General features: G+C 45.7%; 1 protein-coding gene across 4 annotated transcripts in view; it reads right to left on the bottom strand.

The window, feature by feature from the left end:
* Window positions 1-15167, bottom strand: part of SNPH (syntaphilin) — a 63599-nt gene that overhangs the window by 4593 nt on the left and 43839 nt on the right. For 2 of the 4 annotated variants that reach the window (XM_089513502.1, XM_089513503.1), the window contains exons 3-5: window positions 10861-10951; window positions 6884-7090; window positions 364-513 (exon numbers count right to left, since the gene is read on the bottom strand). In XM_089513502.1, coding sequence (XP_089369628.1) covers window positions 364-513; window positions 6884-7090; window positions 10861-10904 — 401 coding nt within the window. In that variant the 5' untranslated portion in view covers window positions 10905-10951. The remainder of the gene's footprint in view (window positions 1-363; window positions 514-6883; window positions 7091-10860; window positions 10952-15167) is intronic. The other 2 variants (XM_089513504.1, XM_089513505.1) reach the window with 2 other exon arrangements.

Consider the following 15167-nt stretch of genomic DNA (forward strand, 5'->3'; position numbering starts at 1 on the left):
TCTTTTTTGTCTCTTTTGGAGCAGGGTTGTGCTTTCTATTTGTGCTTTCCTTTTTATCTTAATTCTGTATTCCTATTTCATTTTCTTTCTTGTTTATTTTTGGCGCGTGTTTTGTTATTTTAACTTTTTGTATTTGTAATGCTCTAGTTGTAGTATATCTCTATTTGTAGTTTGAAATAAAAAATAAATTAAAAAAAGTTTTTAAAACAAAATTTTAAATTGTGGTAAGCTGCTTTGAGTCTCAATCTCCAGAAAAGGCAAGATGATGATGATGATGATGATGATGATGATATCTTGCCCAGGAGCGACTAGCCGAATCTCAACCCCCTCCCGCCCTGAATGCAAAGGAAGCCAGGTACTGACCTGTCCTGCAGCCGCTCGTGGGTGTCTCTCAGCCGGGCTCTCAGGTGCCGAATGCAGACCTCCTTCTGCTGGAGAGGGGTCAGGTACTGTTCAGGAGTTGGGGGCTTGATCCCATGGTTGTCACTGCACAGCATATACTTGACGGGACGTCTGGAAAGAGAAGTGAAGACCTCAGTCCCCACATTCTGACCTTGCTGACACTAAGTGACCACTTCAGTAAAAGATCTAGGAAACGTTTGTGGGTTGAAAATCCCTACGATTTACGGTCCACATTGCTCCTGCAGGGTTAGTGAAAGCTTAGGCATACACAGCCCCTTTTTGACTGCATTAACTGGTTCACCTTCATCACTGTATCGGAGGTTTTGAAAGAAGAGGCTGAATTCTTGCCAAGGATGGTTTAGCTGTGGATTCCTGGGCTGGCACAGGAGGTTGGTCTGGATGCCTCTTGGGGTCCCTGACAACTCTACAGCTACATCAGCACTGCAAAATTAATGCAGCTTGACACTGCTCTAACTACCATGGTTCCATCCTATGGAATTCTGGGAACTGTACTTTGTTGTGGCAACAGAGCCCTCTGACAGAGAATGCTAAATCGCTCACCAAACTACAAATCCCACAATCCCCTAGCATTCAGCCATGACAGTTAAAGTGGTGTCAAATTGCATTATTTCTGCAATGCAGACCAAGGGTCTATGGCATGACCCTCACATCTCTCCTTTCACTCCCCTCCTGTGTGGCTTCTTCTGCAACTGTTGAAAATAATATTACCAGATCTTTGGGGCAGGAACGTGCATTTTTTGCATAGAGGTTGGGAAGTCGCTTTTAAAAACGAATGCATTCCCATGACTCATTGCTGTTTTTGGAAATGTAACCCATTATTTGGATTGTCCCAATTCCAAAGAGCTACCCAAGAAGCTGAATCTGTTTGGGAGAGAAGGCTGAGCACCTTGGAAATCTCCTTAAAAAACCCATAATGAATTCACTGCTCCATAGACTTCAGAACCAGCACTTCTTGCTGGTACCAGGTACCTTGGTTGTTAGGTTAGCTGTTAGGTTAGGTTAACTTTGAGCTTAAACTGTGCTTTGTTCAAAACCCCTTGCCTGTGTCACCTAGATTTCTATCCCCAAGCCCAGAGAGAAGAGATAAGAACACCTGGTTGCACTGGATGCTTTCATGGTGCCTTTTGCCCAGGGTGGGTGGGTTGGTGGATTATAACATAGCGATATATAGCAGACAAATTGCATAGCAAATGGAGGGATACAGAAGGTTGGCAGGTGGCAGGAGTTAGACAGACATTTACAACAGACGCCTCCATATTCTTGCAAGATATGTGTCAATTGGCAGAGCTGATGTGCTAACTTACACACTTATATAAAGGGTGCTAGGACTATCTTCAAGGGAAGAGGGCGAAACAAGGATCTTAAACACACAGCTAAAATTCAAAGACACAGCCATATTAGTTTGGGATATGCAAAGTCTGGAATACAAAGGGATCTTGTGGCACCTTTGAGACTAACTGAAAGAAAGAAGTTGGGTTTCTCGGGTCTTTCAAATGGCAATATGGGACCATATATAAATACCTGAAGGGATGCCATACTGAAGATGGAGCAAGCTTGTTTTCTGCTACTCCAGAGACCAGAACATGAACCAATGGACTGAAATGGCAAGAAATGAGGCTCCACCTAAACATGACGGAGACCTTTTTGACTGCCAAGAGTGGTTGGACAGTAGAATCATATAATGGGTTTGCCAGGGTGGGTGGTGGGGCTCTCTTTCTTGGAGGTCTAAACTGGACAGTTGTCTTTCAAAAGCATTTTAGTTGTGTAATCCTGCATGGCAAGATAGCCCTTGGTGTCCCTTCCAACTATATGATACTATGACTCTGATCAGTACATGTGAAGCAGACCTATAGGAGATGGCATGGAAGACTGGAACTCTTGCAAGGGGTCCTCCTCTTGTGAGACTTTGAGGGTGTGTGTATATACATATACACAGTCCCTCTACATTCGCTAGGGTTAGGGATGAATGGCCCCTGTGAATGTGGAATAACTGCAAATAAACATTATTCCTTTTACCTAAACCTATGTAGGAATCTCCAGGTCCTCCAGTGCAACTCTATAGTCGACATTTGCCCAAAGTTGATCATAGAATCATGTTGGAGGACCTACAAATGCCTAGAGAAGTGTTTTCTCCCTAGGAACATATAGGTTCTCTGGCACAATTGTATGGTCAACTTCCAGTAGAATTGTCCTGGAAGATCTAGAGATTCCTAGAGAGAACATATTAATCAAAACCACAAATAATCAAATCCGCAAAAGTCAAAGCCAGGAATGTGAAGGCCAACTCTGTGTGTGTGTGTGTGTGTGTGTGAGAGAGAGAGAGAGAGAGAGACTGTTTCTTGTGCTACTCTCCTCAGCCTGTAGAACTGAGATTTGGAAGGGTAGGTGCCAGCTGTGCTCACAATAGACAGGCCCTCACAACATTTACTACAGTGGGACCTCAGTAGCCAAGGATTTGCCATCCATGGATTTGAGCATCTGTACACAGCAAACCTGTGTTGTCCCCAATGGTGGCATGTGCATGTGGCCGTGCCACCATTAGGGACAGTCCCCATTGTCTCCAGTGGCGATGCACACACGCAGCTGCACCACCATTAAGGACAATGGGACTTCACCACTGGGGACAACATGGGCTTGAGCATCCACAGATTTTGGTATCCGTGAGGGAGTCTGGAACGGATCCCCCCGTGGATACCGAGGTCCACTGTATTTCATTTGAGAGCATTTTGCTGCATAGCAGGGGTCAGTCATTTGTGACTGTGTCCCCCCTCCTCACTCTTCCTGCTCTGAATGGACCAAAAACCCCACAGGATCTGGGGCTGCTCTGCCCTAAAAACACATACATAAGCAACCTAGCCAGGCTTCTTTCTGGACTGGTGGTCCCTACTAGGCAACTCCGTCTTTGTTACCCCAACCAGAGTGCATGTCGGATGGCCCATCCCCACAGAAGCTTCCCCAGACTTGCATTTTAAGAAGCAGGTGCAATTATGAAAACAGCTGGCTGGGAAGTAGGGCCTTTTTGGTGATAGGATTCTGTTTACGGGGTGCTTTCTCAATGAAACCTGACATGCTGTCTGTTCTTTCGGCACCAGGTGAAGATTTAAAAGCTTTCCCAGCCATTTTAGGCATCAGACTTCCACCTTTGATGATTAGGAGCATATTCAGTTTTTCTGCTGTTGATTTCATCTAAAAACCTCTTACGGTTATTTAAAGATATGTGTTGATTTTGCAGGTTTCACTTTACTGTAAGCTTTTCTGGAAGATTTTCTTTGACAACATGAGTAGATGTGTCTAGAATAAAGACAAATGGCTCGGCTTTTGTATGGCTGGACAGCAAAATGCCCTTTCTGAACAGGAACTCTCATGTTTCTGAAGGCTGGCCTGAAAAAGCTGTTGGGAGTTTTATGGCTGAACTTTTGTGGCTTTTGAAAATACTGGAATGTAGGTACTGATGGTGCCATAAAAGAAGCCTTACTAGACCACTAGTCTGTCTGGTTCCCATCAGTTCCTCTGATATGTTTGTAAACAAAGATCAGGAGCTAGAAGTTGGTAGCATGAGCTTTCATAGACTTGCACCTACTTCCTCAGATGCATGTGGAAGTAGGCTCAAGTCTAGCAAAGCTCATGTTACCAACTTCTATCTTTCAGTCAGTCTCAAATGTCCTGCAAGATCCCTCTGAATACTGATTTTCCAGACTAACACGGCGATGTCTTTGAAGGAGCAAATGTCTCTCTAGCATTGCCTTTCAAAAGAACTGGGAGTCTCTTTTTTCTCTATTAAAGTGAACTGGATTATACAGGAAATTATGTTATAGTAACTTATAGGATCACTAAGCGATAATTCTGGAAATAGATAATGTTAATTCAGTATAACAGATACTAGGTTATGGATGTTGTGAATGGGAAGATTGGTTGTAATTTGTCTTTGATGGTATGTTTAATGTATGTTTTTAGGTTGTTATGTGTTATGTCTTTATGTGGTAAGAGTGTGTAGTAGGAGGCCTTTCAGAATATGCTGTACTATTTGTCTGTTGTCTTCTTTTTAATGGTCTTGCTTTTAGCTGCCTTTAATGCTATTGTTAGTTTAGTTGTATTTTAAATTTGTCTATGATACGAATTTTATAGCTGCTCAGGTTGAGTCCCCTTTTTCCGGAATTCCAAAATACAAAATTGTTCACACGGAGGGCTGAGTTAGTGACACCTTTGTTTTCTGACGGTTCAGTGTATATATATGTGTGTGTGTGTGTGTGTGTGTGTATATATATATATATATATATATATGTATGTATATATATATCTATACACACACACACACACACACACACACACACACACTATTTCATACACAAAATTATTGAAAAGATTGTGTATAAAATTAACTGCAGGGGTGTGCCCCATTGGAAATAACAGAGGTCGCCCTTCCGTGAATATTAGAGATCAGGGACCTCAAGTCTGCAAGAAAGGAAGGGCGGCTGTATATGAAATGAAAATGAATGTATGTGAATGTATTTAGACTTGGGTCCCATCTCAAGATATCTCATGATGTATGCGCAAATATATGAGAGCCAGCATGGCATAGGGGTTTGAGTGTTGGACTATGACTCTTGAGACCAGGGTTCAAATCCCCACTTAGCCATAAATACTCATTGGTTGACCTTGGGCAAGTTGCATGCTCTCAGCCTCAGAGGAAAGCAATGGCAAACATCCTCTGAACAAATTCGTCCAAGAAAAACCCATGATAGGTTTGCCTTAGGGTCCCCATAAATCGGAAACGCCTTGAAGGCACACATCGACAGCAACAAATATGCAAATATTCCAAATTTGAAAAACTCCGAAATCCAAAGCACTTCTGGTCCCAATCATTTTTGGATAAGGGAGATGTAACCTGTACCTGTTTTAACCTGTACAAGCTGCCCTATTTCCAGGGCTGGGAAAAAGGCAAGACAATATTATTATTATTATTATTATTATTACTACTACTACTACTACTATTATCCCTCTGCACCTCATCTAGAAAGGGACTTATACATGTGTAAGATGTGCTTATGCCATGTAAGTCGCTACAGGATGCCAGTCTCTGTTAGAATCCTGGTAGGAAACAAAATGGCAGCCAGAGGCCATTCTCTGCTGGCTTTTCTTTGGAAGCTCAAGGGTGCCCTCTGGTGGCGACAGCGGAGGAAGCAGAGGGCCTATCGGGAGCTCAAGGGTGCCCTCTGGTGGCGACAGCGGAGGAAGCAGAGGGCCTATCGGGAGCTCAAGGGTGCCCTCTGGTGGCGACAGCGGAGGAAGCAGAGGGCCTATCGGGAGCTCCAGGGTGCCCTCTGGTGGCGACAGCGGAGGAAGCAGAGGGCCTATCGGGAGCTCCAGGGTGCCCTCTGGTGGCGACAGCGGAGGAAGCAGAGGGCCTATCGGGAGCTCAAGGGTGCCCTCTGGTGGCGACAGCGGAGGAAGCAGAGGGCCTATCGGGAGCTCAAGGGTGCCCTCTGGTGGCGACAGCGGAGGAAGCAGAGGGCCTATCGGGAGCTCCAGGGTGCCCTCTGGTGGCGACAGCGGAGGAAGCAGAGGGCCTATCGGGAGCTCCAGGGTGCCCTCTGGTGGCGACAGCGGAGGAAGCAGAGGGCCTATTGGGAGCTCAAGGGTGCCCTCTGGTGGCGACAGCGGAGGAAGCAGAGGGCCTATCGGGAGCTCCAGGGTGCCCTCTGGTGGCGACAGCGGAGGAAGCAGAGGGCCTATCGGGAGCTCCAGGGTGCCCTCTGGTGGCGACAGCGGAGGAAGCAGAGGGCCTATCGGGAGCTCAAGGGTGCCCTCTGGTGGCGACAGCGGAGGAAGCAGAGGGCCTATCGGGAGCTCAAGGGTGCCCTCTGGTGGCGACAGCGGAGGAAGCAGAGGGCCTATCGGGAGCTCAAGGGTGCCCTCTGGTGGCGACAGCGGAGGAAGCAGAGGGCCTATCGGGAGCTCAAGGGTGCCCTCTGCTGGTGACAGTGGAGGAAGCAGAGAACACCCTTTCCAGGAGCTCAAGGGTGCCCTCTGGTGGCGACAGCGGAGGAAGCAGAGGGCCTATCGGGAGCTCAAGGGTGCCCTCTGGTGGTGACAGCGGAGGAAGCAGAGGGCCTATCGGGAGCTCAAGGGTGCCCTCTGGTGGCGACAGCGGAGGAAGCAGAGGGCCTATCGGGAGCTCCAGGGTGCCCTCTGGTGGCGACAGCGGAGGAAGCAGAGGGCCTATCAGGAGCTCCAGGGTGCCCTCTGGTGGCGACAGCGGAGGAAGCAGAGGGCCTATCGGGAGCTCAAGGGTGCCCTCTGGTGGCAACAGTGGAAGAAGCAGAGGGCCTATCGGAAGCTCAAGGGTGCCCTCTGGTGGCGACAGTGGAGGAAGCAGAGGGCCTATCGGGAGCTCCAGGGTGCCCTCTGGTGGAGGCAGTGGTGGAAGCGGAGGAGGGCCATGCCAGGAGCCCAGGGTTACCTTGGGGTGGGGCTGCTGTCGCTGCCCTTGCAGGAGCCGGAGTTGCTGCTGCTGCTGAGCGAGGAGGTGCCGTAGGTGTCCCGCATGCTCACTGGTGGGGAGGGACGCCTGGAGGCAGGAAGAAGAGGCTGTTTCTCGGTCGGAGTGGCAGGGGCTGTGGCAGACTTAAAGAACGAGGCAAAGCCACTCCTTCCATAAAACTCACGACTTTAGAATACAAACCACCAAGGAAAGAAACACAGAGATACACAAGACAGGAAGAAGAAGAAGAAAAAGAAAGAAAAAGAAATAAAATAAAAGGACAAGAACAAACAGGCAGGGGTTCAAAATGGAACATGGCAAAAGCTCTTGCTGCAAATAGGTTAGTGAAGCAGTAGCAAAGGCAGGCCTGAGGAGGGCGCTGTGAGATCCTAAGGCCAATCCTACCCTCCCCAGCAGGCTCTCTGGGCATCCTCTCACCCCCTTCACCCACCCTCCCACATCATTGTCCCTGACAGATTTGCTGTTGAAATGCACCCGCTCATGCCCAGGTTCACTTTGGGGTGGCAACTGAGACCTCACAGCTGTGCAAATCTTCCCTGGTTTACCTGCCCTCCATTCCTGTGCCAGGGCAGTGGTCTGCATGGGCATCCGGCTGCCCAATATATCTGCTGCCACTACGGCTAGCGTGCTTCTTAAATCAGAACAAGATGACCAATGACAATCACATGGGTGGGAACCTTATTCTGACCTCAGATAACAGTGACGGACATGCCAAGTGCCTCAGTGGGATACTTGTGCAGACAAGCACAAGAATGGAGGGCTCCAGATCTTCCTGGGAAAGGGGTTGCAGGGTGTGCAGACCACACCAGGTGATGCCCTAATGGCAGGTGACACACTACTGCTCCCAAAAACATCTGGGGGAAAGGCCTCCACAGATGAGAGCAGCAGCCCTTTCACCAAAAGGGTCTTGTTTGTGGAGTCACCTTGGTTAAAGAATGTCCTCCCTAAGCATGCTTACCATGGTGAAGTCAAAGGCTTTAGTGGCCAGCATCCATAGTTTTTTGTGGGTTTTTCAGGCTATTGTGGCCAAGTTCTAGAAGAGTTTATTCCTGACATTTCACCTGCATTTGTGGCTGGCATCTTCTGAAGATGCCAGCCACAGATGCAAGTAAACACCAGGAATAAATTCTTCTAGAACATGGCCACTTAACCCGAAAAGCCACAAAAAACTATGCTTACCAAGCTTCTACCCTCTTCAGTTTTTAATGCCAGGTTGAACTGCCTTTATTCTCTTGACCTTTGACTGAAGAATTATTTTGGTCCATTTTATTGCTGTTACTTAAGCACTTAGGTGCTGTTTCACTGGCTGAGTTCAGTAATGGTACAGTTGGACTTCCGTACCCACAGATTCCAAATCCATGGATTCCACCACCCACTGCTTTAATAAGATCCAAAAAACAAATCCTTATTTTGCCATTTTCTATAATGGATACCATTTTACTACATCACAGCATATAATGGGACTGGAGCATCAATGGATTTTGGTCTCTTGGAACCAAACCCTAGTGGATACCAAGGGCCGACTGTATTTTATCTTTGCTATGCCTTATTGTCTTTGCTATACAGCTTGATTTTAAGTTGCTGAGATTCACCTGGCAACTTTTCAGGATCTACAGAACAATAATATTTTCAATTCAGAACTATACTCAGTAAAGCCACAAAGGGAGTTTAAGATCACATGTGAACTAAAGCCATCTCCTTCTTTTCCACAGTCACTAAACTGCAGGATTCCTTGGTTGGGAGCCAGGACATTTTCAGCAAAGGTAAACCATGCTGGCAGGATTTAATATATGACAATTGCTTGATTTCATACAGGCTGAAACTTGCAGCGTTGCTCTAAAACAGCAATTGCATTCCAACACAGAATGAACATACTGGGGACACCATTTCCTATTGTATCTTCTTCCCCTTTCCTTAGCTTTCTGGGGCTGTAACACAATGCAGGCAGGACGCAGAGATGGAAATGGAAAGGGTTTGATGGAGTCTCAGAAATAGGTCATCTCAATGAGGGCTCTTCTGCTTGCTATTTCTTGCAAGCCCCCTGGGAAAGGAATGGCATAAGCTCAGCAGATTAGCTTTGCTCTGTTGCCAAACTAGTATGTTACACCTAAATTTACCTCCTTCAGAAGTGCCTGAGGGCTTCTGTGTCAGTGATGTGGTCTATCTGTTGGGTTTTATTTCAGCCTTAAAGGTGCCATCCATGGTTATGAATCTATTTTGGGGATAGCATTTACCAACTTGGATAGTTCCTTTAAAGTTCAAACTAAAAGAGCCAGTGGGGTGTAATGGTTTGAGCGCTAGACTATAACTCTGGAGATCAGGGCATGTTCACATGGCACAGGATATCAGGTACAGGTTGCATCTCCCTTAACCAAAATGCCCGGGATCAGAAGTGTTTTGGATTTTAGAATATCTGTATTTGCATATATGGACATAATGCAAATAGGATGGGACCCAAGTCTAAATACAAAGTTCATCTATGTTTCACAAGCATTTTAAACACATAGCCTGAACATAATTTTATACAATATTTTAGTGCATGAAACAAAGTTTGAGTGCACTGAACCATCAGAAAGCAAAGGTGGCACTATCTCAGTCACCAAAGAAAACATTTTTGGATTTTGGAATATTTGGGAATTCTGGATAAGGGAGACTCAACTTGTATCTCCCAGTTCACCTCTTCCTCTTTCCAATTTTCCTTTGACTATTATTTATAACTCCTATTTATATATCAGAGACTGTATGTCTAGCAAGGTTGAATTCCTCCTGTATCCTATTTGTGTATCATAAGCCATGTGAACCTAAGCCATGTAGGGCTTTAGAAGTCATAACCAGAACTTTGAATTGTGTCTGGAAATGGAGCAGTAGAAACTGTTTCAACAGGGGAGTTCATAGAACGATAGAATCACAGAGTTGGAAGAGACCCCAAAGCCATCCAGTCCAACCCCATCCTGCCATGCAGGAACTCTCCATCAAAGCATCCCCGACAGATGGCCATCCAGCCTCTGCTTAAAGACCTCCAAAGAAGGAGACTCCACTACACTCCGAGGAAGGAGTGCTGTCCACTGTTGAACAGCCCTTACTGTCAGGATGTTCTTCCTAATGTTGAGCTGGAATCTCTTTTCCTGAAGCTTGCATCCATTGCTCCGGGTCCTAGTCTCTGGAGCAGCAGAAAAGAAGCTTGCTCCCTCCTCAATATGACATCCCTTCAAGTATTTAAACAGGGCTATCTCTTCTCCAGGCTAGACATGCCCAGCTTCCTAAGTCATTCCTCATAGGACATGTTCACCATTTTGGTCGTCCTCCTTTGGAGACACTCCAGTTTCTCAGTTTTATGATCCGTATAACTAATCTCTATATGGCTTGGATATGGTGAAACACAGCCCTGGAAAAGAATAGGGAAATAGCAAGCTCCCTGAAAACTTCAAGTCTTAATGGAAACCCCTGGGGTTCAGCTCCCACCCCAAACATCTGCCTTTGATGGTGCAGAACGGAAGTGTGAATTTCAGCTGTAGCAGTCACTGCAATGGAGGCTTGTGTGAGTCACTTGTACATGCACAAGAAGTAGACAGGAGTGCAAATGCTGTGTTAGAGTGTTAGCAACAGACATGCAACTTTGCGGAAGCCATGAGAAATCACCCTTCCCTCCTTGTCTTGAAGGGGGAGCAGGTGTCTATGGTTCCCCAAAAGGCACTGCAGCGGATTGGCTTTGCGCTTGTCCTGAAGCATGTGGAAAGAGACATGGCCTCATATCGCCCTGTGTCTGGTGGCCAATTCCATTGCTTTTTTTGCAGAATGCAATACAAGCAAGGCCTTTGTGGAGTGCAAGGCGGCAAGGCTGCGGGTGCGCAAGGGCCTTTGCTATGAGCGGACAGATAGGCCGCGGGGAAGCCCCACACTGTCAAAATGAGATTGGGGAGTTTAACCGTATTTACCTTCGGGATCCCGTCGAGGGTCTTCGGCTTCCTGGCAGGGACATAGCAATGGAACCGCAGGTCTGGGTGGTGGAGCCAATGGCGACTCCAGCTTGGAGGGAAAAAGAGAGAAAAGAATTGCATGGTGAGAATCACTCCGGCCAGTTCCAACTTCCAGCTTGTGAGGGCAAGATTTGAACTCACATTTTTTCTTCTTGAATGCAACATTTTTAATTTTAAAAAAATATTTATGTATTTATTGCACTTACTGTATATTACACTTATACTCATGTATAAGTCTAGAAATTTTAGTAAAAATTGACTTTGACTCAGTTGACTTATCCACAGGTCAAAGAAGGAACTACCCCCTTCTCTGAGTAGAGTGGCAAAAAGCAAGAGCTTAGTCCATCCCAAGAGCATCTAAAAGAAGCCCTGATCCCCCTCGACTCTCTCATCCAGAATTTTATAAGTTCTTTGGCATTGTTTTCTTTTGCTTCATCTTTTAGAGATCCTTAGTTACATGCCCCTAAACAGTTTACTGTTTCCTTGGGTCATATTAAAATCCATAATTTTGGCCCCTAAACCTGACCCCGATTTATACATGAGGTAACCTTATTGGCGAGTATATGTGGCATATCTTGCCTTTCTCCCAAAACAATTTTATCAAGATCCAAATAAAGCATTATTTTACAAAAGTTAAAAAGGAACTAAACATCAGCATTATTAAAAACATGATTAAAAATGCTAAAACGTTACACACACCACTTCAGACACTGCATTTTCCTACTTGGCTATTGAAATATGGCAACAAACACCAGAGCTTTCAATACCAATGAAAATAAAGTCCACTGCATTCGCTTTCCTGTTACATTCCTTGTCCCATCTGGTTAATCTGCACTCCTGTTTCCTGCCTACTCCATCCCACAATTCCGCTTCTTCTTCTTCTGTGCCTCCGCTTTCTGCAAGCCTGACTGTTTTTGTATGCCTCCATCATTGTGAGTCATGACTCCATCTGTGGGTTGCTAGAGTCTTCTTTTGGCTAACCATTTGGACATTGCTGTTGGCAAACTAGACTAGAAGAACTGCATTTTCATTTCCAAGCTGGTCCCCCACTTAGTGAAAAAAATCTGTCTGTCATACAACATTATTGTTCTCACAAATATATCTTGCGTTTAGCATGATTTATTTTGCAGGTGTTCCTTGGGACGTAAACACAGTGGGGCGTTCCCACTTGCGATTTAAAACGAATTTAAATACAGCGGTTTGTTTTAGAACGATTCAAAATAAAGCGAGTGTTATCCCACTTTTCGTTCCCATTTACGTAACGTTTTATTTTAATTCGCTGTAATTGACCCTGTTTCGTTCCCATTCAAGGATGAATAGGTGTATATTTAAACCGGTTTGGTTACTTTTTCATTCACATTCACTTGTTTTGGCTGTCAATCAAAGCGACATCATCATGACGTCACATTAATTCGGAGTAACATACACCGATGTAGCCTGTACCTGCGTTCCCACTACCTGGCCGCTTTTAATTGGTTATAAATTTCGCGTTTTTTTTTTAAAAGAGCCAATCAGGAGGCACTTATTCGTCCTCTTCTGAGTCTCCCCATATTAACTGCCATAACTCAGTGCTAGGGAATCCTGGGAATGGTAGTTTATTATGGCACCAGCACTCTCTGGCAGAGGAGGATAAATGTCTCACAAACACAACAAACACAACCATCCCATAGTTCCTCTGGAAAGAGCCTTGGTTCCCCAAATTTGCTTTGGCTGCCCCATGGAGAGAGAATCTTTGGGGGAAATTGCTCCCAGGGCTGTCTTGGGAGCCATGAAGTGGGGATATGTCCTGCAAAACCCATCCCATAGTTCATCTGGAAAGAGCCTTGGTTCCCCAAATTCACTTTGCCTGACCCATTGATCTCTGGGCTGTCCTCCAAAGCCCATCTGGTGCTCAAGCAGAGGTGAAAATGGTGCCGGCAATGCAGAAAGAAACCAAAGAGGGTGACATCCCCAGGCCAGCCCCTTGAGCGCTGCTCCTCCCATCCTGTGGAACCCGAATCAGATGCTGAAACGTTCCCATTTAAATACCGCGATTCCTATCTAGGATCAAGGGATAATACTAGGGTAGACCCTAGTATTTTTTTACACCGGTTTATAGGCTTCTAATCCGGGTTAAATGTTACTATTCGAATCAGATTCGAATTGCAGTGGGAACGATTGCGGGTTAATCTAGAACTGTTCTAGAGTTAATTTGGGATTGAGTAGGAACAATACACCTTGGATTCGATTTGTAAACCGGTGTATAAGCGAGTGGGAACGACCCCACAGTCTGACTTTGCAAGTCTGATCCCTGAGACATACATCTCTGATGAAATATGGGAATACAGAATTTGCTTAATATCTACTTCGACCCATATTCTACTCAGGATTTAAAACCAAGGTTTATAGCAAACAGGGACATTGGCTCTGATTGAAACCAGTGGTTTTGAATGTATGTTGTGATCAGGAATGTAACCACCCCAAAGGAAGATATTGCTGAATCTGTAAAGCTGTTTTGGTCCCAGATAATGCCTAAGAACCCCCTAAGAAATTCATGGGGTCATCGTAAGTCGACAGTTGACTTGAAGGCATATGTATACACAATCCTTGGGAAATTGGACAGACAAAGCATTTTGTATTAAGCAGGAATGGCAGATGAGCATCTCCCAAAGCTTCCCCTTGCAATAAAGATGCCTCTATATCCCATCCCCCTCTGCTCAGTCGAAAGAGAGTTGGGACAATTGACATGGCCATTAAATCATCAATGGGCAATCGGTTAACACTAATTCATGCTCCCGGGAACAGAGAGGGGCAAGTGATGAGAGGAGCAACAAGCCCAGAAAATCAAACTGGGTTGGCAGGGAATGGCTGCAAGATGGCTCCAGAATGGCTGAGTTACACTTTGGGCCAAATGTTCTTTGCTCCATTGTTGTTGCTAACTGCCCTCGAGTCAATCTTAACTCATGGCGACCCTATGGATAAGACATCTCCAAGACCCTCTGTCCTTCACTGCTCTGCTTAGGTTCTGTAAACTCATAAAACCCACCGTGACCTCCTTCATAGAGTCCTCCATGTGGCATGTGGCCTTCCTCTCTTCCTACTTCTCTCCACCTTTCCCAGCATTATTGTGTTTTCCAGTGAGTCCTTCCTTCTCATGATGTGTCCAAAGTATGACAGCCTCAGTTTGGTCATCTTGGCTTCTTCCAGGGATGTTTCTGGCTTGATCTGCTCTAGGACCCATTGGTTTGTCCTTTTGGCTGTCAATGGGATCCTCAGCCCTCTTCTGCAGCCCCACATAATCTCAAATGAATGGATTTTCTTCCCATCTCCTTTCTTAACTGTCTAGCTTGCACATCCATACATAGTAATAGGGAATACAATGGCTTGTATGATTCTAACTTTTGTGCTCAGTTGTATATCTTTGCATTTTAGAATCTTTTCTAGTTCCATTATTTCTTGGCAATATAGAAATATAGTGGTTTAGAGCCAGTGTGGTGTAGTGGTTTGAGCACTGGACTATCACTCTGGAGGACAGGGTCCGAATTCCTGCTCAGCGATGGAAGCTCAAGCCTCATCAGGAATTCCAGAGCCTGGGAGCAGCCACCAAGAAATCCTTCCCTAACTTTGCTATAATGGTGGTGGGACTGAGATAAAGCTCAAGAGACATTTGGAGAGGTTAAGCCCTCCAGTTTCATCCATCCAGGTTTCTGTATTTCAAAACAGTTTAGCATGCTGAATCTGCAAACAATCTGCTTTTATTTTAAGCAGCTATCAGCTTCACTCTTTTGTGTTGATCTCTCCCCATAGGGAGTGCATAGGGAAGGGGCAGGAACCGAGTCTATCCTTTTGCACTGGCAATTTCAGTTCCACTTCTTCACTGGAAGAAGGGATGTGGGAGATGTTTGAAGAACTCAGTCTCTGGCTGTGCAGAAAGCTGTATGCTTTCCGGATAAAAAGCTCCCTGATGGATGGTGTCTGCCTCCCCAACATGCAAATCTGCAGGGGGTTCTGCTAATGCACCACGATTAGTCATCACATCACCCAGCTTGCTCACGCACACTGCAAGCAAAGAGAGACGTAGCCAAAGCAAACCCTCTGCCAACTGCAGCATGGAGCAAGGAAGAAACCATAGCACTGGCGGCACCAGGAGGTGAGAAACAAAGTGTGTGTATGTTGTTGCATTTTGTCCACACAAAAGCTCACAGGAAAGATAGGGTTGCAACAAGCCTGTGATTCATATTTGCAGATGACACCAAATTAGGAGGAGTAGCTAATACACCAGAGGA

This window comes from Sceloporus occidentalis, unplaced genomic scaffold (assembly GCF_023333645.1).
Source record: "Sceloporus occidentalis isolate IW3139 unplaced genomic scaffold, rSceOcc1.0.p SCAF_3, whole genome shotgun sequence".
NCBI lineage: Eukaryota > Metazoa > Chordata > Lepidosauria > Squamata > Phrynosomatidae > Sceloporus > Sceloporus occidentalis.